At 40.9% G+C, this 26,732-nt stretch overlaps 1 protein-coding gene across 3 annotated transcripts in view; it reads left to right on the plus strand.

The window, feature by feature from the left end:
* The window catches only part of SLCO4C1 (solute carrier organic anion transporter family member 4C1), a 28,394-nt gene extending 18,652 nt beyond the window's left edge, over positions 1-9,742 (plus strand). For all 3 annotated transcript variants that reach the window (XM_010298705.2, XM_075740963.1, XM_075740964.1), the window contains 5 exons: positions 799-952; positions 3,422-3,609; positions 5,662-5,726; positions 7,618-7,755; positions 8,929-9,742. In XM_010298705.2, coding sequence (XP_010297007.2) covers positions 799-952; positions 3,422-3,609; positions 5,662-5,726; positions 7,618-7,755; positions 8,929-9,053 — 670 coding nt within the window. In that variant the 3' untranslated portion in view covers positions 9,054-9,742. The remainder of the gene's footprint in view (positions 1-798; positions 953-3,421; positions 3,610-5,661; positions 5,727-7,617; positions 7,756-8,928) is intronic.
* Positions 9,743-26,732: the final 16,990 nt, after the last annotated feature.

Below are 26,732 nucleotides of genomic sequence, written 5' to 3' on the forward strand. Positions count from 1 at the left end.
GTTTTTATTCTTTCTAATTTTATCTTAAGGTTGCCCTACACCCCAAACTGTTTTTTCATGCTAGTAATATAGTGGAACTACTTCAAATACAACCATACTATGGCCTGTACTGGAAGTAAACGCCTAAATTGAGAGTAGTTATAATAAGCAAGAATTAAATTAACTCTATTCTTCAGTAGTTAATCACTAAACAGCCAGTTAAAAATCTTTAAGGTCCTTTCAGGTGTGATAAGACTTTGCTTCTATGTTACAGCACTCTGCATTTAGCATGTGCAGTTGTCTTGCTACTAGAACAATCTACATGTCTGCATAGCAGCATTAAAGGTAGTAAAATGCAGTGGGTTTGCAATTGGACTTGAATCCAAAATGGAAAAAAACCAACAACTTAGAATATGGTCAGAAGAATAAACAACACCAAACACTGCTTTTAATCTTGTTGCTTTATTTAAAAAAAAACCTGTAAATTGAACAAATTCAAGTGCATAAGTGTGTGGGAGAAAGGAGATATAAGACACAGAATTCTGGGACACTGAATTTAATCATCTGTTTTGTGAAGGGAAATTGGAGGAATTTTCTATGGAAGTAATAGTAGCACAAAAATAACTAGGTACAGAATAAATTGGAATTCTCTCTAGAGCTGTAACTACTAGAAAAATCTTATTTTTAAACAATTAAGTGCATGAATCCCCTGTATTGAATATTTTGAGATTTATTATCTTATAATTACTGCATTACTTATTTAGAAACCTGCTGTTATTAAATTACTTTATTAAAAGCCTATTAATTTTTACCTTTCAGAACAGGTACCCTATATAACTTAACAGCACCATGCAATGCTAACTGCAGATGTTTGAGCTCTATGTTCTACCCAGTTTGTGGCAGAGATGAAGTCCAGTACTTTTCTCCCTGTTTCGCAGGATGTGCATCACATCTCTTTAACAATGTGAAAAAGGTACTTTATGCTACAAAGATAACTGACATGGTCTGTTCTAGTTTCCTGCAGAATGCATTCTATGTTGAAAACATTCTTCTCTTAGTATGACAGGAAATTGCGATATTTCTGAATCTAAGTGGTAGCTACTACAGGGAAAACTTGGTGAAACACATGTCTATGTAGGATCAATGTTGGTATGTATCAGAGTCCAATACTCTCTGACCAGGTCCTTTTAGATATTCCACTTGTGGCTGCAATGTTTAATAGCAAATTTACTTATTTGATGACAGTTGATGTTGCATAGGTTTTTTGATTTAGTAGAGTGGTGCAAAATATACTGAAAACACAACACAAATATGAGTCATGCGGAACAAAATATAGCAATTGCAATACGCAGTTCAGTCACAATACCGGTGTGATTCCCATTACTGGTCTCTAACATGCTCAGCATCATGATGCTGGGCCTCCCCAGTCTGGCTTTCTATACTCTGTGTTGTGCTGAGCCACACTTCTCCTCCATGCTGCTCTGGCTAACTTAGGGAGACTTTCACACTGTTTTAATGAACTCAGTGAGAAACACTTATACCACTAGTTGATCCAATCAACTGACATAGCTGTTTCTTTTCTGCATAGTGCTCTCTGCAACAGCTGTGGTCACTCACAGCCTGCATTTCTCTGTAAGCTCCACGGGCACATCACCCTTTCCCACCTCCTCTGAGTCTTCTTCCAGTGTAGGTGTTTACTGGTCAGTCACAGTATGTTTCTTACTTGTGTAGTGTTGTAAATGTTACTTCTACTGAACTTTCTAATGCTGAAAATACATTAAACCTGAACGTACTTTAAATAGAACTGACAATCAGAAAATCATAAATCAGCAACTGCCTTAACATTAAACTGCAGTTCTTATGTAGATCTGTAAGCATAATGTAATGGTTATTGTATACATGGCAAACTGCTTCTGTGAGTTTCCAAACTTTGAATGTTAATTGCCTGGGTGTAGGAATGGTCAGCCATGAAAGTGGTTGGTTATTATCTAGTCTTCTTAAAACTCAGACTTTCTGTGCTTGTCTCTTAGTACAACAAACTCTTGAGCAGGGAGGTAGAAGGAGTTTAGGAAGATCCTTAAGGTGGTAGGCAAGCTGAACCAGAGGGTGCCTCTGTGTGCTTTGTATGTCAGAAAAGGACAATGGTAAATGAGAAGAGGTATTATCTAGAAGAATGTAGGTAGACTGACTGTTTCTTGCTGTGAAAACTTCACAATTCGTTGATATATTGTTTTCTTTGAAAACAAACTTGGGTGGATTTAAATGAAGAGCATAACTATTCTATCTTTTCACCTTCTTACACCAGCAGTCTGATGTTTGCTTCTGTTCTTTCCTGCTTAAGTCTTAAGAGTAGAGGTCACCTCTCTTCCTGTCAAGTAAAGCCCAGTGTGAAATCCAGCCTGTTTATGGCCAAGACTGTCAATCTGGGACTTGCCAACATGTCTGAAGAATCTGAGCTGTTGTGGCATCCAGTTTTTACTATTTTACTTTTTTTTTTACTATTGTAACTCAGTATGTATTATCTAAGCTTGAAGAATAAGGCTTGAAGAAACAGTGGTGCAAGTAGATGTGAATCTAAAGAATGAACCCTGTTCAAGTAACAGTTTTTAGTAGTTAACACAGTTAAAGTTCTTTGGAGTATAACTTTTGAATTGTACAGAAATAATCAGCAGTTTTGGTTAATAAACTAGTTAACAGTTAACATTAGCCTATTTCAGTATTATTTCAGTATAATATTATCTCAGACTTTTGAGAACCATGTAAGGTATCTTCTGCTATCAGGGAACTAAAGCTTTTGGCTACCCTTTGTTCAGAAATTACACTTTGCAAATGAAACCAGTCTCTTATGGGGAAAGAAAAAGGATCTTTCCTTCTTTCCTCTAACCCTTGACACACTCCATAGTGTTTAACTTTTTCAAAGAGGTGATTTGTTTCAAAATTATATATTTTCAAAAAAATTTTATATTATATATTGCTATTAAAAAAATCTTGTTTTGAACACTGTAGCTTGCCCTTTCTTAATTGTAACTGGTGTTATCTTCACCAATTTGTAATAAGCTTTGAGTGCAGAAGTTAGTATTTCAAGGCTTAGTCTGCTGGTGGTTTTGTATTGCATATGGTTGTTCCTCTAACTCTAAAATCTTTCAGTTTTATGGTTTTTATGCTTGCACTTAAAAACTTGCTCCACACAAATGTCTTAATATCACAAAACCAAAAATAATTTTTACTTAGGTCAGCTGAATCAGTCAAGTGCTGCTGAACCAGTTTTAAAAGTGGAGGTTACAGTGTCGTATGGTCATCAGGAAGCTGACTATTTCCTGTACTGTAAAGTCAGCGTTTATTTTTTTTATTCAGTGTGATGTAGACCCAATGAACATTAACCATATTAGTGTCACTTAATGTCATTCTTAGAGCTAAATTTTGTTTTATAAATTATTTGTAGATGTACCACAACTGTTCCTGTATTGGGAAACCAAAAAGAGAAAATGGTTCAGAAGACTTTCTCTATGAAGCTGTTCCTGGGAAGTGTCCAACACAATGCAAATTTTTACCTTTATTTCTGACCTTCTTCTTTTTTGCTGTTGTTTTTACATTTATGGCTGTTACTCCAACAACTGTGGCCATTCTCAGGTACGATATTTGAGCTGAGAAGTAGGTAACATCCTTCTGAAAACTCAGATCAATGAAATACTCTAATATGTTTTGCTTTGGAATGTGGACTTAAAGCAATGTGCAAGGAATCTCCTGGTGCAGTACTTTGTGTTAGTAAGCAGGTAGTAGTTGACATAGAGCACAGTCATACCACTCTTCACTATCTCTGTAATCACATTAGGTTAGTAGATACCATTTGAATCTATTAAAATAAAATCTTTCCTACTTGTAGCAAAAATCCCTCTTTTATGGGAGTGCTCCTGGTTGTTTTAGTCAAAGCAAGAAGGAGTAAATGTGCCATATGCTTGGATGAAGAAAATATTCAACTAGCCTGTGCATTGGTAATGCCAGGATTTCAAATTATACCAAGGAAAGAACAAAATGGCAATCAGTCTCATTCTCAATCTTTGATTCCTGTCTCAGTTCAGAGTTCTGACTTGTAAAACTGCAGTCTGTCAAGAACTGTAGATTATCTTTCATGTGATATTGATGTTGTATATATGGTCATTAATATAAAATCTGACATCATGTATGAAGCTGTTAACCAGTGGTTTGACTGTCTTTCAAATTGCTGAAACTCATATGCATGTAAGCTAGATAATTTTTTTAATACATGATCCTCATTCTGAAAGTAGAGCTGTTTCACTGTATGTCGAAACCTGACTTGTACCTCTAGTACTTCTACAGCTAAATGTTCATGACATGTAGTCATACATGCACTATACACATGATGCTTTTGAAGGGTATGGTTAGATACTCTTTTTCCAACTTTCTAGGCAAGCAGTTGGGGACGGGAGTGATACACTGCAACAGTGCTTTGCAGTAGCCTCCTATTCAGAGTTGGTGTAAATCTGGAATCAACAGCTTTTCATATTAGTGTGGGGGCAGAATAATGTGAAGTGTTCAATTATCTTCAAAACTGAGCTGACATACTTTTTAGATAATTCTAAGGAATAACATTTGCATTTTGAATCCTTGTATGCTTCAACTGAAATGGTGAAACAGTTTTTATAGGAGAGGACTGTAGAGCAGTTTAAATGTGCAAAAAGTAATTTAAATAGCTAAATGTGAGGTAAGTTACTACAGTGTATTCTGCTATCTTTTCAGCGGGCTTATTTTGTGCAACTTCAAGTGTGAACCCACATGTTTATGACTGTATTCTAGTGCTAGAAATAACCACCCACACTATGCAAAACTCATTCTTCTTCCTCTACTTGCCTTTATGGGTAGGGGGATCCTAACAGTAACAGCTGATAACTGCTCATCTTGGATGTTTTTCTATGGCTAACCCTCATACATACTCCAGAATGAGAAAATAACCCCTGAATATTTAATTACTGTCACTTTTAAATGACAGTGCTTCAGTGATACAGTTTATTAAAGAAAACAGTGCTGAAATTAAATTGTATAAATTAAGGAAGTTAGGTTGTATTTAATCTTTATGGTAGCATCTTTAAGACACTGTCAGGATAAAATGTTTGTTGCTAGTGAAGTATCTGAAAGAAATCGGTAGGAGGTAAGGAGGTAAATTCTACTAGTTGTTAAATCAATATATTGATTTGTATAGCATAGGCCAGAACTGATTAATTGTAGGGCCAGGTGACTATATATAAAGGTTATGGGAAATACACAACCTTGTGCTGTGCTGAAACCTAGTCTCAATTCATGTATTGCTGCTTTAGTAAGAGTAGCTCAGGATTACATTCTAGCACTGTCCTCAAATCCTTGGTGGTTCTATGGAAAATTGTTCAACAGTGTATCAGTGTGCTACTGATAGCTAGCTTTTTATTTATACTGATTTGTTAAACTAATTCAATCTAAAATTCCTTGATGAGCTGTAGGAGTTGCTATGTTCTTTTGTCAAAACACCTCTTGAAGTTCTTGTTCTGCACACTGGGTTTCTAAAATCCTCTGCAAGAAACAGGTTAAAAGAGTATATTAAGTCCAGGCATATTTACTGAAGGATAAAACAGAGAAATAGAACAGTTAAAACTTGTTTACCAAGTCTTAAGCTGCAAATCTTGTTTACAGGTGTGTGCCAGATAAACAGCGCTCATTTGCTCTTGGAGTACAGTCAGTGTTTCTGCGACTACTGGGTATGACTTTCTTGTTGAAACACTTGCCTCTGAATAGTCTACTTATTTGATGCTTTTCTAGGCTTCAGAATAATGCGTTAAGAAGCATGAAGAGGCCTGTCATTGGCTTATAGAATACGTTTGTTATAAGCAGATGCTATGTGGATTCAAATTCCTCTTTAAATAGGGCATGCGTGCTCAATTTAGCCTTTCTTGTTCTTATTGGCACAAACAAAACACAAGTAACTGTTACTCTTTCAGCAAAAAGCACCTGCTGTCACTTCCCCCACAAGAAGGCCTATTCTGAGAGTTGAGATAAGAGAAAGTGATGTAATAGAAAACAGCTTCATGTAGTTAACATCTCAAGTTACAAAATTTAAAAGAAAGTGACACTGTCTCAAACAGTTTTATCCTTATTGGGCATGCCAGTATATTTTAAAGTGGATAGGTGGAGTCTTCCTTTTCCCTTCCCTTTTAATTCCTTTGAGTAATTTTAACCTTTATTGAAATTGTAGATGTACATTGAATTGTACATGTGTGTGTACAATTTATTTATTATTTACATGTGTGTGTAAATAATTATGAGTTTTTATGTGAGAAATCTACTTTCTAAATCTAAAAATATCCAGGATATCAGTAAGACAGGTAAACTGCCTTAAATAAAACATAAAGCTAAATGTAGGTATTCTCTAAATCACTCATTTGAATTTTCTCAGGCATATTTCAACTCCTGTTTTTGTCTTGGACATTTTTTTAAATGGTATGTAAAATTCAAGACTCTGTCAAGGCTCAGTTACTGAGTTACCTAACATAAAAGTATTTACTACTGCAGCCATTCACTGCCGTTTGAGATAAAATATCTAGCAGTGTGAGTTCTGCATTGCTGTACCTATTAAAATTCCAATTAATTTAAGTCATTCTACCAATAAAGCATAACAAGAGTAAACTTCCTCATAGGTAGACATTAGGTGGCAGGTAGTATGTAGTGTTATATGAGGGTTCCTCTGTTTAATTTTAATCAAACTTAAGATATCTATGGCAGAGTCTTAACTCTTGACTTCACTGTGGAGCAGAGGATAGGAGAACTTTTTGCACTGCTTATACTGACTGTGGCTGAAGGCGGTAGCAACTAACAGAATTACAACCAACAAGATATTTATGCTGTAAACTTGAGGAATCACATAGGGGTCCTGGACAGAAAAGCTGTAGTGAGGACATAGCTGCTTGTTAGCTCAAGAACAGTTTAGACCTTGGGTAGGTTAGGTAGACATGCAGTGATGTACCTAGAGTGTTTACAACAAAATTGGATATACCTGGATACAGGTATATTTGTGCTTTATAAACTACTGCTGTAACAAAAATTACATAAATCTAATAAATTCTATGCAGGAATAACTTTAAACACTATTCATTTTATGTGAAACTTTTCCTAGAAGCTCGTCTACATCTGAGGGATGGAAAAAAATGTATAATTGAACATGTTAACATTATATTTTAATTCTCTACGTTTGGAACAAGTTAGTGTTTGTGATCTGAGAAGGCATGACTTCAGTTGCAATCCTCTTCCTTGATTAACTGTTTTCTCCCCTAATTTTAATCACATTTTTCTTTACCAATGAAAACTAAGGAAGTTACAAGAAGCTCAAGTATTTGAAGAAACTTCTTGGTTGATAAAGTGAGAGCTGTATAAAGGATTAACTGACACTCTATGCATCCTATCTACTAGAGAGCAATGGAAGAGGCACATTTGCTATGTAATATGAGCCCTGTGACTTTGATTAAAATGTTGTTTAGTGTGTGGCTATCGCATTTTATCTTCCCCATCAGCTTGGCATTTCACTGTATGCATTAAGACCAGGTAAGACTATTTCAAGTAATTCAAATGTTCTAACATGTTACTGTGTTTTTTTAGGTACTATTCCTGGACCAATTTTGTTTGGTGTTGCTATAGACAACAGTTGTACTCTGTGGGATGTTAATGAATGTAAAACTAAAGGAGCCTGTTGGCTTTATGACAATGAAAGAATGGCTTATCTGCTGATGGGCATAAGTAAGTGACTTCTTCATATTAAGTACATGTACAAGATAATAGATATACTGATCTTGACAGCTAGATGGGAATTACTTTAAAATAGAATGTTAAACTTTTATTTTTTTTAGCAGCAGTGCTTTTTTAAAAAATGGGGTTTTTTATAAATAATAAGCAAAATATCATGGAAAGAGCAAGACCACATTAAGTGGCTTTAAAAGACGTAGAAAACTTTCATTAAAAACAATACTACAAAATAGTTTTGCTCTTCAGTCTTTCTTCATTGTCATGCTTTACTTACTGAATTTTAAGGGATTGGCATACATTTCAGTGTTATCTGGCTTGGTCTGGCAGCTTAAGGTCTGAGAAGCTTTCTTCCTCTTGTCATATTTCAGTTCTTTTCCCTAAATTATTATGAAGATCTTGAAAATATCTCTGAACACAAGTCAAATTTTCCCAACTTGTTAAACAATTTGTTCCCTTCAGCTATGTGAGATATGTATGTCTGGGGGGAGGGATGGTAGGCTAAGCTTGCATCTGTGATAACTGCTGTTGTCCTGTTTTCTAGCAGCTGTGATACTTACTTACAGTGCATAAACTGAACTGATAACATCTAATCTTGAAACTGAAAAAGCAGAAGTCACAGCTTTGGGTTCCAGTATCTCTCAGGCATATTTGTAATAAAATACAATCTCTTTCCCCTTTCTCTTCTCTTTCCCCTCTACTTGTGTCCCCACACCCCCAGTAGCACAAACACCATGTAGCACAAACACCATGTATCAGTGATAAGTAAATGCAACAACCTTTTAAGGTAGCTGAGGAGAGAATACTTAACAGGTTTCTATGTGTGGAGTTTTAGTTTGTGGCAAAGAGAATATTGATGAAATGAAGTAAGTACTGAAAGAAGCAAGACTTGCACTTTAGGCTAGAATGGGGTGAAGAAATACAGAACTGAAGTAATGACAATAGATGCTGCAAGCAGAACTGGCAAGCAGGTGAGGGATCTGAAGTCGGTTGGAAGACTGCCTTTACCTGCCCTTTGCAGTTCATGCAAAATACATGGAAATTCATACCATCCATTTAAAAGTCTTCAAGAGTAACTCACCATGTGAAACTTATTTATAAATGACTGAAATACTCTTGTCTGCTATTGAAGGTGACTGCAACAAGGACTCTTCTATTCTTTGCATTCAGGTGCTGCTTGCAAAATCATCACTATCATCTTTGTCATCATGGCAGTATGTTTCTATAAGCCTCCACCAGCAAGTGCAGCCCTGTCACAAAAGGATTCAGAAATGGTATCTGCTATACACACATAAATCATGAGCAAATCAGGGGCTTTCAAAAGAAGCTGATAAGAATAAGCACTGTTACAACACTTGTACTGAAGTTCTCATACACCATTACCTAAATATAAACGATCATAGTCAATTCTTGAACGAGTTAAAATATTTGTGAATGTGTAGCGTTCTCTAACTTGCTAAACATCCTTTTTAGTATGCTATTGTGTATATCAAAAAATGTGACACTTAAATTTGCAGTCCATTTTGAAATGTCTAATACTTAAGTGAAATAAGGTGGAATATTCCAATAAAAAAAAAAGAGGTAAAATGAGATGAACTGATCTCTAAGCCCCATTTCTACCTACTTATAAAGGTGTATTAAAGGGAAATGTGGATGTTTAAAATTGACTTCTTTTAAAGTGCACATAATCTGGGCAAATGTCTTAGTTGGGGATTTTGATAGTAGATTTACTTGGGAATGTGCAAATATGGACATGTTTTTAAAAATATTTTTGCATGTTATCTTAATGTCATAAGTTCACTTTTTAGTATTTGTAGAAAAAAGTATATAATTATTACAGGATAGCTGGGTTTGTATCAGTAAAATGTTTAAGTGCCTGAGTTTCTAACTGGAATAAATACAGAACGTTGCTGTCTACCTGCTTTCTTTAGGGATTGTTAAAATTTTTCTATAAAACTTGAAAATAAAACCTATTTTCTTATTACTTCTGTGTTTACTATGTCATTTCTAAGTGGTTGAGCTCTAGGCTTCTCAACTCCAAGAAACACAATACTGAAAGCTAGCAAAAATATGTATGCAAGCATCAACAGTAGGAAAATATAGTGTTTAGCATGCAGTGTATAAGTCAGAAGGAACAACTATTAAAACTGTATTTGTATAGCACAGCAGATATGCTACACAAATTAGCCACTTTCACCTGACATTAAACTATATTGCCTGCTACTGAAATATCAATATTGGCTAGAAATTTTTAATGAGTCAGATATCCTCTGCACTTGCTTTACTTTGTCACTGTAAACTTCCTATCTGTTGCACTGGCTATGCATGTCACTCTACATATTATGTAGCTGTGTGTGTTCCTTTCTTCTGGCTACATGAACACTACTCACTGAATCTACCAAGATTTTTAAGCGAGTGCTACAGCAAAGGATTGTGGCATGTGGGCCATGTTTCATCTAATTAAATGCAGCTGTTAAACTAGGTAGAAGTTATGTATACAGCTCAAGAAAAGGATCCTCTATAACTATTTAGAAAGAACTATGCAGGAAATAAAGCAAAATAGACTACATCTCCTGAAAGCACAAAACATCACAGCTTTTGAGGCAGTGGAGGAAGGGGGCAGAATACAACTGAATTTATGCTTGCTGTATTTAGTTGAATGTCTCCCAATAAGATAGTTTCCTGATAAATGGGCTTATAGCAAGGTGGGTAACTTCCTTTGAAAGTAAATACTAATCTTCTATAAAGTTTGGGAATATGGCTTAAAACTCTGAATTCAGTTTTGAAAGTAGCAGACAAGCTGAACAAGTGTATGTTAGGTATTTGGACAGGAAAGGTGAATTAAAAACTGCCCAAATAACTGGGCCCAAAGGGTCAAAGCACAAAGTCCAGTTCAAGTGAAGTCACTAGTGCTGAACCCCACACATCAATACTGGGGCCAATCCACTTCATCCTTTCTATTAATGAGTTGAATGATGGGATAGCTTGTGCTCTGAAGGAGTTGCTGATAGACCAGAGGGTTGTGTTACCATCCAGAGGGATCTTGACAAGATGGAGAAATGGGCAAATGGGAACCTCATGAAGTTCAACAAGGGGAAGTGGAAAGACCTGCATACCCAGGGACAAATACCCTGAAGCACCAGTAATGTGCAGGGGGCCACCCACCTGGAAAGCAGCTCTTCAGAGAAGGCCATTGGGTTCATGGTGGACAAGCTGACCACAAGGCAGCAATACTCCCCTTTTTCAAAAAAGGCCAATAGAATCCTGGGCTGCAGCAGATAGAGGGAGGTAATCCTTCCCCTCAATTTCCACTGATGAGGACGCACCTGGAGTGTTATGTCCAGTTCTGCGCTCTTCAGAACAAGAGTTACAGACTTACTGGAGAGAATGTGGTGCAGGTCTACAAAGATGATTAAAGGACAGGAGTATCTTTCATACTGAGAGAACTGGGGATACTCTTTTCAGCCAGGAAAAGAGAAGGCTCAGGGGGATCAGAGCCTTGAAGAGGAGGAAGCCATACTCTTCTTACTCATGCCCAGCTGACTGGACAAGAGGCAGTGAGCACAAACTGAATCATGTTAAGTTCCTTCTGAACACAAGAATTTTATTTTTTTTTAACTGTGAAGGTGGTCAGACATCAGAACAGGCTGCCCAAGAAGTTATGGAGTTCTTCGGGATGTTTAAAATCTGACAGGACATGATCCTGAATAATCTGTTCTGGTTGATCTTCCTTGAGCAGGGAGGTTGGACTGGGTAATCTCAAATGGTCCCTTCCAACCTAAATGGTTCTGTTTCTATGTGATGTTCCTCAGTGTGGCTTTTGTCCCATTCACCATGTGTAATTTCTATATGAATGCTTGCAAGGGAAGACCTATCTGTTCTTGCAGAGTGTCCTTTGGTTTCGGTTTGTTTTTTTTTCTGGGGGGGGGTGTGTGTGTGTGTGTGTTGTTGCTGAGTTGTTTGTTTTTAATATCAGCTTGTATCTCACATTAAACAACATTTAGCAGTTAATACTGTGTGTATGTCTTACTGGGTGTTATTAGTTCTTTTCCTACTAACAGTGTTGAAACGTTTCAAACAGCAGTTAACAGTCTTCTGTGATTTGTACATGCTCTATGAACTACTGTTTAGAGTGCTTGGACTGCTAAATTAATGGACTCATGTCTTTGAGGTTGTATTAACTACCACAGATTTGGGGTTTAAGAAGAATCTCGAGTATTGTCCAAAATAAAGATGATTTTAAATGTTTTGAAAGTTGCAACTTCTAACTAGCATGATTATTTTTAGAAACAAATCCTAGTGCAAATGAGGCTCTCCAACTAAACAGTGTAGTTGAGCAAAAGTTTTATTTCTTCTGTGAGCCAGAAGTAAGATTCTAAACCTCAGTATATTGCCCTGCATGGATAGGGCAAATAAGTCTCCAAAACTTTATTGGAGCCTCTTCTCGGTAAATCTGTAGGATTCCAGGAGTCTTACAGAGGAGTGATGGTAATTAGCTGTTACAGTTGAGACTAAACTTCTGATCTAAACTTTATTTGTTGGTGTGTGTTCTTTTATCTCAAAATCAAGACTGAATTTGTCTCTGTTCTGCAGAGGAAGGATGATGATAACGTAATCTCAAGCTCTGTTTGGAGAGTGGAAGTTGGAGCCCCTGTTAAAATAAGCTAATTCTTTGTGTTTTAGCACTTCTCCAAATTGAATAGTTTAACACCAAAATTCACTGCAATGGCAAAAGAACATTCTTCCTGGCTTCATGAATACTGAGAAAGGGGAAAATATGAATTTTATTTTGCGTGTGGCTACCATGCATATAATTACTTAAAAATATAAAGTATGTTGTATACATACTTTTTTTGCAGAGTCTTGCACATGATTAGAGATATCTGAACAAAATGACCAGAAAAGGGTTAGTGGTAAGCAGAATAGACCCAGGTATGTCTACTGATATATTATGGACAGAAACATGAGAACCTTAGGAATACTGCAGCTTGCTAGCTGGTTTTACATATTTGAAGTTCAGTTGCTGACCATTACTGAGGTGGTGACAGTGGGCCTTGCACTGCCTCTTGGTCTAAAAAATGTTAAAGGTAGATCAGGTATAAATAAATGTAGGAAAATTACTGGAAAAGCATCTTTCCGGTCTGAAAGTCTTCAAAAGGGTTATGGGTTGAGTTATATTTCAGTTTAGGAATGAATGGGTGTGAAATACTTCTGTAATCTTTTGTCACAGTAGCGGAACATACAATTGTGATTTAATATTTGACATTTGGCTGCAGTGACCATGAAATGGTGGAGTTCAAGATCCTCAGGGCAGCGAGGGGGCTGCACAGCAAACTCACTACCCTGAACTTCAGGAGAGCAGACTTTGGTCTCTTCAGGGGTCTGCTTGGTAGAGAAAGCCCTGGAGGGAAGAGGGGCCCAGGAAAGCTGGTTAGTATTCCTCCAAGCTCAGGATGCATACTAACAAAGAAAAAAGTCAGGCAAAAACACGTGGAGGCCAGCATGGATGAACAATGAGTTCCTGGGCAAAGTCAAACAAAAAAAGGAAGCCTACAGAGGGTGGAAGCAAGGGCAGGTAGCCTGGGAGGAATACAGAGAAACAGTCTGAGCAGCCAGGGATCAGGTTAGGAAAGCTAAAGAGCCCTGACAGAAATAAATCTGTCCAGGGACGTCAAGGACAACAAGAAAAGTTTCTGTAGGTATGTCAGTGATAAAAGGAAGACAAGGAAAAATGCACGCCCCTTCCAGAATAAAACAGGAGACCTGGTTACCTGGGATATGGAGAAGGCTGAGGTACTCAATTATTTTTTTGCCTCAGTCTTCACCAGCTAGATCTCTAGCTGCTCTGCCCAGGTCACAGAAGGCAAAGGCAAAGACTGGGAGAATGCAGAACCGCCCACTGTAGGAGAAGATGAGGTTTGAGAATATCTAAGGAACCTGAAGGTGCACAAGTCCATGGGACCTGATGAGATGCATCCGGGGGTCTTGAGGGAAGTGGTGGATGAAGTGGCTAAGCCACTCTCCATCATATCTGAGAAATTGTAGCAATCCAGTGAAGTTCCCACTGACTGGAAAAAGGGAAACATAACCCCCATTTTTAAGAAAGGAGAAAAAGAAGACCTGGGGAACTACAGGCTGGTCAGTCTCACCTCTGTGCCCAGCAAGTTCATGGAGCAGATCCTCCTGGAAACTATGTTCAGGCACATGGAAAATAAGGGGTTGATTTGTGACAGCCAACACGGCTTCACTAAGGGCAAATCATGTCTGACAAATTTGGTGGCTTTCTACCATGGGCTTACAGCATTGGTGGATAAGGGAAGAGTGACAGACATCATCTACCTGGACGTGTGCAAAGCATTTGACACTGTCCTGCACAACATCCTTGTCTCTAAATTGGAGTGTTGCTGGAAAGCGGCAAAATAGCTCACTCTCTAAGATTTATTTTGAAGTTTTAGAAAGCAGGCATTCTTTATTGCAGCGCTGGGTGCACAGGCGATAACTCCACCTAACATGCACACCCAAAAGACAAAACTAGCAAGTCTTTATACTATGTTAATATACATATTCAGTATATTTCCGAGTAGCGCTTATCACATTCATGGATTTTCTGGGAACTTGTTAGCATATGTTAATGTCTTTCGCTCATGTTTGTTGGCACCTCCAGGTGGTCTTCGGGGATCTTCAGACTCAGTCCTGGTATCACATATACCTCATCCCTCAAGGCTGGTTTTGTGATCACCTTGTAACTTTCTTATCTTTGCACATCTGTTCTTCCAAGGCCAAGCTGTTTAAAGTGAGATTGTTCCAGAGCTTCTTATCTTACAACTAATTATTTTCTAAGTTACAATGGTTTCCCTTTTGTTTGGTTACATCTATTGAGCAATGGCTCCAATTGCTTGAAATGATCTTAATATTTCAATATTCACAGGTATCAATCCCTTCTTTTTGAGGATTTGTAGCTTACATGCTACAATTTCTCACTATACAAATTTAGTGTATCTTGAACAGAGGTTAGTGCAGCAGTGACAGCACTGAATCACTATGCAGGCAAAAACACAAAACACTATAATAAAAATCACTAATAAAAATAGCTTTTTCAACCACGACCAATTAGGTAGCCAAGAAGTAAGAGTATTCCAAATCTCTTCAAACCCAAAAGAGGTATTATGTTTAGTAACTTCATGTAAGATTGTTGTTTGGTCATGTATGATTTTTAAATCTTCAGATATCCTTCCACTCTCATCAATGTATGTCTCAAGTGTCCTGGTTCTGGCAAGGATAGAGTTAATTTCACAAGGAGCCAGGACAGGTGACCCAAGCTGGCTGGGGGCTATTCCATACCATGTGATGCCATGCTCACCATAAAAGGGGGGCTAGTCGGGCAGGGGAGGGGGTGGCGTGGATGAGCTGAGTGTCTGGTCTGTCGGTCGGTGGGCTGGTTGGTCATTGGCTCGGTAAATTGTTCTTTGTTATCAGTACTGTTGTTGATTTCCCTCTCCCTTGTTATCCCAGTAAACTGCCCTTATCCCAACCCTCGAGGCTTTGCCGTTGTTTTTCCCTTCTCCTGCCCATCCCGCCGGGGGAGGGGTGAGCGAGCGGTGCATGGTGCTCAGCTGCCAGCTGGGCCTAAACTACATGAGGTTCGTCCTTCAGGTCTGGTCTGCTTGTTCAATGGTTAGCAGGCAATCACGTTCCAATTTCTCAGTAGGATTTTCTGTTGACAGGAACATTGCCGGATTTACAATTGCTGTGGTTGTTAATTTCACATCATCTTGTTCCAATAGGACAACCTGATATTTCAACATTCTGCTAGGGGATAGCCAGTGACGCCCTTTTTGTTCTAAGACAGTTATTACCATATGCGGTACATATACCACTATCTTTTGGCCCATAGTCAATTTTCGAGCTTCCTGAATCAGCAGCACCGTTGCTGCCACAGCACGCAAACATCCCGGCCATCCTTTACTCCCGGTGTCAAGTTGTTTGGAGAAGTACCCCACCGGTCGCTTCCAGGATCCCAGCTGTTGCACCAGCACTCCAAGGGCCAGATGTTGCCTTTCATGTACAAACAGCTCAGAAGGTTTGGTTAGATCAGGTAAACCCAATGCAGGGGCCATCATTAATGCCTTTTTGAGTTCTTTAAATGATTTGTGGCATTCAGGTGTCCAAATCAAGTATTGGTGTTTGGACTCCTTCAGGGCTTCATATAGGGGTTTCACATACAGACCATAATTTAGAATCCAGAGTCGACACCACCCAATCATTCCCAGAAAGGCTCTCATTTCCTTTGGACTGTTAGGTTCGGGGATCTGACAAACGGCTTCTTTTCTTTCATTTCCCAATTGTCTCTCTCCTTGACATATATCAAATCCCAAATAAATCACTGCTTCTTTCCCTATCTGGGCCTTGTTTCTGGAAACTCTGTATCCTCCTCGGCCCAGGAAATTCAATAAACTGACAGTCATTTCAAAATATGTTTCTTTGCTTTCTGCTGCTATCAGGATGTCATCCACATACTGCAATAGTATACCTTCTCCTTGATTCTGTTGCTTCTACATTTTTAACTCTTTTGCCAATTGATTTCCAAATAGCGTGGGGCTCTTTTTAAATCCTTGCAGAAGTACAGTCCATGTTAGTTGCGTTTTTTGTCCTGTAGCAGGACTTTCCCATTCAAAAGCAAATATGCTTTGACTTTTTGTATCCAGAGGTATGCAAAAGAAGGCATCCTTTAAATCCAGTACAGTAAACCATTTATGTTCCTCTTTCAAAGATGTCAGTAAAGTGTATGGATTGGCCACTACTGGGCGTATATCTTGAGCTATCTGATTTATGGCCCTTAAATCCTGAACTAATTGATATTCCCTGCCTCCTGATTTCCTTACTGGTAATATAGGGGTATTGTATTCTGATTCACATTCTACTAACAGCCCATATTCTAAAAATTTTGTAATTAATCCCTCTAATCCCTTTCGAGCCTCCCACTTAATAGGATACTGTTTTTGTCTTACTGGCTTGGCCCCAGGTTTTAAAGTCACCTTTACCGGTTCTGCCAGTTTGGATCGTCCTGGAACTTCACTTGTCCATACCAAAGGGGTTACTGCATTGTCCACAGCTTCTGAAATCTGTTCCTCCTTGGAGGAATCCTGTAACATAAACACTCTCGCCTCTATGGCTTTTGATTCTGGTATTAATAATCTTATTTCTCTATCTTTAAAAGTTATTTGTGCATCTAATATGCTCAATAAATCTTGTCCCAATAAAGACAATGGACAACTGTTCAAAAATTGGTGAGTTACCCACTGTTTTCGCAGCCTAAATTTTAACCATTTCAAGTAAGGCCAGTTCTCTTTTCGCCCCGTCGCACCAACAACCTCTGCTGATTTATGGCCGAGTTTCACTTCATGTGTTTATTATTCTCAGTCAAGATTGCCAGAATTTTTCCATCCCTTTGCATTTGTCTGACTTTTTCTTTTTTCTCTGTTGTTATACACAGTCCAGGCTACTTCAAGCATTTTATCTAAGTCTCTGGACTCAGCTCCTTCCAGTTTCTGGACCTTTTTCTAGGGTCGATTGTCCCATAAATATAGAGGCCAATTGTATAGCTTCTTCCGTGGTGTGGTTTTTTGTTTGTTTGTTTGTTCGTTTGTTTCTGGCTTTTTTTTTTTCTGGGTCCAAATTAGTATATTTTCTAGCAGTCACCTTTAGTCTTTCCATAAAGGCTGAATAGGACTCATTTAATTCTTGTCTCACTTCATAAAGTTTAAACCAATTAATTGCTTTTGGCATTGCATGTCTAACACCAAACAAAATCCACTTCTGATATCTAGTCAACTTCCCTGTGGGTCCCAGTTGATTAGGGTCCCACTCAGGATTTGTGGATGGAAAATTCTGGTCCACTATCCCTTTTATAATCCATTAGCACAAGCTCCTTCTACTTGTTTTCTGGCCGTATTCAATACCATTTTCTTTTCAGTGTCTTCCAACAAAGTATCCAATATTACTTGCAAATCCTCCCAATCGGGGTTTTGGGTTCTGATTATTGTTTCTACTACTTTGGCAACCCTTTCGGGATCATCCCGATAAGTTTCTTTCCCTGGTCTTAAATCAGTTATTGAGAAGGGAACTTTTACCATTACCAGACCCTCATTGCCAACTGCCTGCCAAAGAGGGGCCTGGAGGGGAGTTAATCCATTTCCTCCCCCTCTTCCCCTTGTCCTCCCAGCAATCGGGCTGAATCCTTCCGTCTCCCCTTCCACAGGAGGGGCGGAAGCATTATTAGCCCCCAGATTTTGATCCTCTTGATCATTTCCCACTCTTCCACGAGGTGCAACCAATAATTCAACATCATCTTCTTCAAGTTCACATTTAAAACACCGTTTACCAATGTCACAAGCTGAGCAACCTTTTTCAAATTCTTATCAGGTTCCTGCCCCTTTAATGACATTACCACAGAACTAGGTGAAGTCAATTCACATTGCCTTTGCCATTCTGGATGCTTTTGCAGTGTGAAAAACAAATCTACAGATGCCATTTCATTCTATTTAGCTTCCGTCTTACAAAATAGTATCAACTGCAAAATTGTGTTATACTGCAATGTTCCATTTTTCCGGCCACTTTTCCCCACTCTCTAAAGTATAAAGTGGCCACCAGTGATTACAATATTCAATCGTTTCTGAGTCAAAGGATTAGTTCTTCCCAGATCTTTCCAATGTTCCAAAATACATCCCAGTGGTGTTTTTCATGGGATTGGTTTCTTACTCGGAAAAGTACCCATCTCCCAAGGACTCAGTGGTTGTGATTGTGCACTATCACAAGCACTTAGTCAGAGGGACCCCAACCCGTGTTAGAGCTCCCTCACGGATTTCTCTCGGTGTGGGCCTGTCCTGCCACGGTGGTAAGAGAAATCCCAATCTTGGAGGCTTCCCCTCCTCTGCGGGCCCTGCTCCATAGGCTTTTGCCTAGCAGAGACTTTTACCTGAGACGTCTCCCTAGCCCAACTCTGCGCGGCTTCCACCATGCCACAGCAGGCTCCTGTGCTCTTGGTGCAGGCCTGTCCTGCCACAGTGGCCAGAGCTGCAGATTCCTTAAATAAGGCCTTCAACTAGTGCTCTTGGTGCTCTTGGTGCGGTCCCGTCATGGTGATAAGAGCAAATATTCAGATCAAATAAGAATGCCTTTACCTCTCGCAGGGGTCTTGCTCAGAGCTCTGGGGATCGGTCCGGGGATCGGAGCTTCTCCCCGAGAATTTCCCGGTGCTGGCTGGACATCCTGCAATCCCACAGATCTGTTGAGGTTCAAAAGCAGAGTCTCATCTGGGGTGCCAAAAACTGTCACCGAAACCCGGGAATAAACCTCCTAACACCAATGTAGTGTTAAAAGGCAGGCATTCTTTATTGCAGCGCTGGATGCACGGGGGATAGCTCCACCCAATGTGCATGCCAGGTAATCACCAACACATAGGTTATGTAGGACCCAAATATACATATTCATTGTTTTTCTCAGAAAAGGCAGTCCAATGATAATCATTTCTTAGAATTCATTTACATATTCTCCTCCCCATCATGCATGCTCAGTGATTTGAGTCGGTGGTCCTCAAGGGGTCTCTGGTGGTTGTCACTGGTCGCGCACCTGTGTCCGCTGGATAACCCTCTTCTTGCAGGCATGCGCAGTATCATTGTTGTGGATGCACCTGTGCATAACAACTTACTTCATAAGATTAATATCTCCGAACCTATTGTTCAGTTTGGTAGGGACTGTACATGGAACATAGCAGCATTGTACCTTGCCATGGTCAGTTTGCTTCATTACGTATTACCTTGGTTACAAACTAATTATCTCAACCTGATTGTATAGTTTCTGTTTCACGGCCCCTATCCCACAGTTACAGGTGGACCAAGACCTGCAGAACAAGACACTATTCCTGTGACGACATTGCGGGATTCAAGGGTGGTGATACCTGTTCTATCCTCTCTTTTTCTTCTTTTCCTTCTGTCCTTCTTCTGTTCTTCTCCTTTCCTCTTAAGAAACTTATGCATTATAAAACCGGTTGTTGTCTTTGCCAGATAAATTTGCCTAGTTGTTGGTTGTACTTGTTGTTTGTGGCAAGTGTTTTACCCGTTAACCGCACAAGACTCAATCCCAAGCACAGCTACAGGCTGGGTGGAGGATGGATTGAGAGCAGCCCTGAGGAAAAGGATTTGGGAGTAGCTGATTGATGAAAAGCTCAACATGAGCCAGCAATGGTTGCTTCCAGCCCCAAAAGCGAACCATATCCTGGTCTGCATCAAAACCGGCATGAACAGCAGGTTGAGGGAGGTGACTCTGCCCCTCTACTCTGCTCTCATGAGACCCCACCTGGAGTACTGTGCTCAGCTTTGGGGTCCCCAGCACAAGAAAGACAGGCTGCTGTTGGAGCAAGTCCAGAGGAGGGCTGCAAAGATGATCAAAGGACTGGAGCACCTCTCCTATGAAGACAGGCTGAGAGGGTTGGGGTTGTCCAGCCTAGAGAAGGGAAGGCTCCAGGGAGACCTTATAGCAGCCTTCCAGTACCTAAAGGGGGCCTACAGGAAAGATAGGGAGGAACTGTTTATCAGGGAGTGTAGTGATAGAACAAGGGGTAATGGGTTTAAACTAAAAGAGGGTAGATATAGCTTAGATATTAGGAAGAAAATCTTTACTGAGAGGGTGGTGAGGCACTGGAACAGGTTGTCCAGAGAAGTTGTGGCATCCCCACCCCTGGAAGTGTTTAAGAGCAGGTTCGATGGGTCTTTGGGCAACCTAGTCTCGTGGAGGATGTCCCTGCCCATGCAGGGGGGTTGGAACTAGATGATCTTTGAGGTCCCTTCCAAGTGAAACCATTCTATGATTCTATGATTCTGTTCTTGTATGAATTCTTGTGTTTGTTTTTCCCCAAAGACAGAAATCTCTAGATTAGAGAAGCTTTACAAAAATACAGAGGGAGCCAATGAATCTTATATTTCAGTAATAAATGATGCAAAAAATGTGGAGTACATTATTTGTGTGCTGCTCCCATGGCAAATATACCCAGCAGAGTGAGTCTGCTACACAGAATCACAGAAGGCAGGGTTTGGAAGGGACCTCTACTCCAACACCCCTGCTAAAGCAGGATCACCTAGAGCAGGTAGCACAGGATCACATCCAGGCGCATTTTTAATATCTCCAGAGAAGGAGATTCCACAACCTCTCTGGGCAGCCTATTCCAGTGCTTTGTCACCCTCAAAGTGAAGAAGTTTTTCCTCATGTTCAGATGGAACTTCCTGTGTTCCAGTTTGTGCCCATTGCCCCTTGTCCTGTCACTGGGCACCACTGAAAAGAGTCTGGCTCCATCCTCTTGACACCAGCCCTTTGGATATTTATAAGTTTTGATTAGAGCCCTTCTCAGCCTTCTCTTCTCCAGGCTAAACAGACTCAGCTCTCTCAGCCTTTTCTCATACGAGAGATGCTCCAGTCCCTTAATGATCTTCGTAGCCCTCCCCTGGACTCTCTCCAGTAGTTCCCTGTCTTTCTTGAAATGGAGAGCCCAGAACTTGACATAATATTCAACATGTGGCCTCAGCAGAGCAGAGCAGGGTGGGGGGATAACCTCCCTTGACCTGCTGGCCACCCTCTTAATGCACCGCAGGACACCACTGGCCTTCCTGGCCACAAGGGCACATTGCTGGCTATTGAGTAACTTCTTTTCTATCAGGACTGCCAGGTCCTTCTCTCCAGTGCTGCTTTCCAGCAGGTCAGCCTCTAAACTGTACTGGTGCTTGGGGTTATTCCTCCCTATGTGCAGGACCCTACACTTGCCCTTGTTGAATTTCATTAGGTTCCTCTCCACTCAACTCTCCAGCCTGTCCAGGTCTTGCTGAATGCCAGTGAAGCCTTCTGGTATATCAATCACTCCTCTCAGTTTTGTATTGTCAGCAAACTTGCTGAGGTACACTCTGTCCTCTCATCGAGGTCATTGATGAATATGTTGAACAAGACCAGACCCAGGACTGACCCTGGGGGCACATCACTAGCTACAGGCCTCCCACTAGACTCTGTGCTGCTTATCACAACCCTCTGGGTCCTGCCATTCAGCCAGTTCTCAACTGAACTCACTGCCCACTCATCTAACCCACACTTCCTAAGCTTGCCTGTGAGGATGGTATGGGAGACAGTGTCAAAAGCCTTATGAAGTCAAGGTAGACAAGGTCTACTGCTCTTCCCTCATCCACCCAGTCATGTCATCACAGAAGGCTATCAGATTAGTCAGGCATGATTTCCCCTTGGTTAATCTCTGTTGATGTGTTGGGTTTGCGTGGCAAGGTTTTGGTAGCGGGGGGGGGGGGGGGGGGGGGGGGGGCGTGCTACAGGGGTGGCTGCTGTGAGAAGCTGCTAGAAGCTTCCCCTGTGTCTGATAGAGCCAATGCCAGTCAGCTCCAAGACAGACCTGCCGCTGGCCAAGGCCAAGCCAATCAACGCCTCTGTGATAACATATTTAAGAAGAAAAAAATTCCAGTTAGAGAGAGCTTTTGCAGCCGGAGAGAGGAGTGAGAAGATGTAAGAAACTCTGCAGACACCAAGGTCAGTGCAGAAGGAGGGGGAGGAGGTGCTCCAGGCACCAGAGCAGAGATCCCCCTGCAGCCCGTGGTGAAGACCATGGTGAAGCAGGCTGTCCCCCTGCAGCCCATGGAGGAAGGATGAGGGGGTGTAGAGATTCCACCTGCAGCCCGTGGAGGACCCCATGCTGGAGCAGGTGGAGGCACCTGAAAGAGGCTGTGGCCCGTGGGAAGCCCACACTGGAGCAAGCTCCTGGCAGGACCTGTGGACCTGTGGAGAGGGGAGCCCACACCAGAGCAAGTTTGCTGGCAGGACTTGTGACTCCGTGGGGGACTCATGTTGTAGCAGTCTGCTCCTGAAGGTCTGCACCCCATGGAAGAGACCCACGCTGGAGCAGTTCGTGAAGGACTGTAGCCCATGGGAGAGACTCATGTTGGAGAAGGTCGTGAAGGACGGTCTCCCGTGAGAGGGACCCCACGCTGGAGCAGGGGAACGATGAGTCCTCCCCCTGAGGATGAAGAAGCGGCAGAAACAACATGTGATGAACTGACCGTAACCCCCATTCCCCATCCCCCTGTGCCGCCTCTGAGGGGGGAGGAGGTTGAAGCTGGGAGTGAAGTTGAGCCCGGGAAGATGGGAGGGGTAGGGGGAGGTGTTTTAAAATTGATTTTATTTCTCATTCCTCTACTCTGTTTTGCTTGGTAATAAATTAGATGAATTCCCTCTCTCAGTTCAGTCTGTTTTGCTCATGATGATAATCCGTGAGTGATCTCTCCCTGTCCTTATCTCGACCCACAAGCTTTTCATTATACTTTTTCTCCCCTATCTAGTGAATGAGGGGAGTGATAGAGTGGCTCTGGTGGGCACCTGGCCCCTAGCCAGGGTCAACCCACCATAGTTGACCACCCCTGATAGTCCTCTCCTCCACATGCTTATTGATGACCCTCAGAATGAGCTGTTCCATCACTTTTCCAGGGATGGAGATGAGGCTGACTGGCCTGTAGTTTCCTGGGTCCTCATCACCCTTTTTGAAGCCTAGAGTGACATTGGCTTTCCTCTAGTACCTCTCCTGTTCTCCACGACTTTTCAAAGATGATGGAGAGTGGCATAGCAATAACATCAGCTCCCTGACCACTTGTGGGTGCATCCCATCAGGGCCCATGGATTTATGGATGTTGATTTTGCCTAAATGTTCTCTAACTCTATCCTCCTTGACCAAGGGATGGTCTTGCTTTCTCCAGACTTTCTTTCCTACCTCCAGGGTCTGGGATTCCTGAGCAGAGTCCTGGTTCCTGAAGCAAAGAAGGCATTCAGTAACTCTGCCTTCTCTGTATCCTCCACCACCAGAGCACTCACCTCATTCAGCAGCAGGCCCACATTTTCCCTAGTTTCTCTTTTGCTGCTGATGTACTTGAAAAAGCCCTTCTTACTGTCCTTGACATCCTTTGCCAGATTTAATTCCAACTGGGTCTTAGCCTTCTTCACTGTATCCCTACATACTCTGACTACATTCCTGTATTTCTCCCAAGTGGCCAGTCCCCTTTTCCACATTCTGTAAACTTCCTTCTTCCCTTTGAGTTTTTCCAGGAGCTCCTTGCTCATCCATGCAGGTCTCCTGCTCCCTTTGCTTTCTTACTCTTCAGGATGCAGCAGTCTTGAGCTTCAAGTGGTGTTTGGCTATTGACCAGGTCTCTCGGACCCCCCTACCTTCTAGGGCCCTAAGCCATGGGATTGTCCCAAAGAGGTCTTTGAAGAGGCCAAAGTTAGCTCTCCTGAAGTCCAGGGTTGTGATCCTAATTAGCACCCTGCTTCTTCCACGCAGGATCCTGAACTCCACCATCTCACAGTCACTGTGGCCAAGGCTGCCCCCAACCTTCACATCCCCAACCAGTCCTTCTTTGTTGGTTAGTACAAGGTCCAGCAGCACACCTCTCCTCACGGGCTCCTCCACCACCTCTGTCAAAAATTTATAATCAATGCTCTGCAGGAACCTCCTGGACTGTGCATGCCTGGCTGTGTTGCCTTTCCAGCAAATATCAGGGTGGCTGAAGTCCTTCATGAAAACCAGAGCCTGTGATCATGAGGCTACTTCCAGCTGTCTGTAGATGACCTCATCGACTTCCTCTTCCTGATCAGGTGGCCTGTAGTAAACACCCACAACAGTGTCACCTATATTAGCCTGCCCCTTAATCCTTACATATAAGCTCTCTACTCGTTCTTCATCCATGTCTAGGTGGAGCTCAATACATCCCAGTTGCACTCTCACATAAAGAGCAACTCCACCACCTTGCCTTGCTGGCCCATCTTACACAAACATACAGAGGAGTCATGAATTTGTGCTGCCTGCTTCTGTGTATATATTTCAAAATCTGTATAATGTGAGTGCTGGTAACTGGTTATAAAACACCCATTCCTCTCCAGTCTACAGAATACCTTGGTGAATGCACAAAATGGAAGTGCCAGGGTCACATGTAAAGTCTTTTCTGATCATTATTAATCTTTAAGCATTCATACTGAATATGTGAATTTTTAGCATGAATTGGAGCTGTTGAACAGAGGTGAAATATAAACCAGGAAAATAAAATCCAAGCTGAGTATGGAGATTGTCATTCCCTCCAAATTATTCAGGAACTCCTAATAATGGCTAGGCTAACTTGAGACCTGTTTTGCCCCCAATATTTTACTCAGAGATTGTCTTTAAAGGAGCAAAGTGAGGAAATATTTAACTTGTTTGGAAATAAAAACAAAATCATAAAGTAGGGTCAGTTGGTCTGAAGACAGTGAAGGTTTTGCTATTTATTTAAAGGGAATCACGGTGCTTAGACAAATCACAAGACAATTGTTTAATAGTTGATGCACTTACTAAATATCCAGCTGGAGGAAGTTGGTGTCACAAAATTGAAAGGATTTGGTAACCTATTAACCTTGTAAGAAATGACAGCTATGACAGAAAAGCAAGCTGGAAAGAGAAACTTAGTGCTTCTCAGAAGTTTTTTTCTTACCTAGTCATCTTTTAAAAATGTCTCACACATCATGTTTTAATTGGCTAGATGGTTTCATAGATTAGGAAAAGCCTGCTGATTAATGTAAATGCACATCTCCACCTTTGTGGTTTGCTTTTCTCGGGCATCTGTTGCCATTCCTTCAAATGGCAAACTGTCAGGCTACAGATATGGAGGCTCCAAAACACTGAAGTAATTACCTGCAATAAGTGAACTGAAGCAGTTTCAGCAAGATATTGGCAAATAAACATACTAAAACAGCTATAACGGAAGACATGAAGTGAGACAAGAGAAATGAGGGCTGAAAATGTGACACGTGGAAGGAAATTCATACAGGAGATGAAGATTATGTTGCTATTTTCATTTTAGTCAAAGTGAACAACATTAATCTGAAATGTTTTGTAAATCAGTTATTTGTGCCTATGGGAACACAAGGACGTACCAGTGATTGACTGTATAGGGACATGACCTCCTGGAAACAAATCTGATACTGTGTGCACATTAGTATCCTACATGTAGTAGGATAGCTGGAAGAAAAAAGATACATTATACGCAATTTAAAGAAGTTCAGCTTTCTGAAGCTGTAAAAATTATTTACCCTCTTGTAAGGCTGTGTCTTTCATATGCATATGCTAGTCTAATTTTTGTGACTTTTGCTTACCAGATAATACGCCAATGTGTCCTTTCCAGCTACGTGGGTTTGATTTTTAACAACTTTCTCTTGAGAGTGGCTCTGCTTTTCTTAGGGTGCCCCATCATTTGAAACAACACTGCAGTGAGGAATCTCTTTAGCTTGACCTCCCAAGAAAGCAAGACAAGTGTGACCTATGGTTGTCAGTTCCCTTCTTGCTTAAGATTTCCTCAATGTCCTCCTTGAGAAGTTTTTAGCTGCAAGTGAATCTGTACCAAACTTGACAGACACAGAAGACTCGAATATGTTAAACTTCCAGAAAAGTTCATTACACTTCATCAGAACAGAGACCTGAGTGCCACCCCCTAAAGAAGGTTATAACTCAGTCATCTGCTTTTTTTTACAGCTAGAGGTCAGCCAGGCCATTGCATGTAGATCTGGAGGAGTAACTGCTGCTTGTAGATGCCCAGTAAGACAGTGCTGGGAAGGCTGGGAGGTGTGCTGAAGATGTAGAACAAGTCCACAGGAAAACAGGCTTAGTTGATCCAAGCTTGTGGATTGGCTTTTTTCTAGTTGTAAAATACTTTGCTTTTCTTTCGCTTAGATATAGTTATTGTTTACTTTCTTGTGTGACTATTTACCTCTCTGCTCTTGTCTTACTCTGTTTCCTCAGAAAAGAGAATTTTAAGTACCCTGTAAAAAAGAAATTTATTCTTTCAAAATGGTTCCCTAAGAAGTGGTGAAAAAATTTAATTCTTCTGGTTTAAACCTGCAGTAACCAATACTGAGAG

Source organism: Balearica regulorum, chromosome Z, assembly GCF_011004875.1.
Source record: "Balearica regulorum gibbericeps isolate bBalReg1 chromosome Z, bBalReg1.pri, whole genome shotgun sequence".
In the NCBI taxonomy this organism is placed as follows: domain Eukaryota; kingdom Metazoa; phylum Chordata; class Aves; order Gruiformes; family Gruidae; genus Balearica; species Balearica regulorum.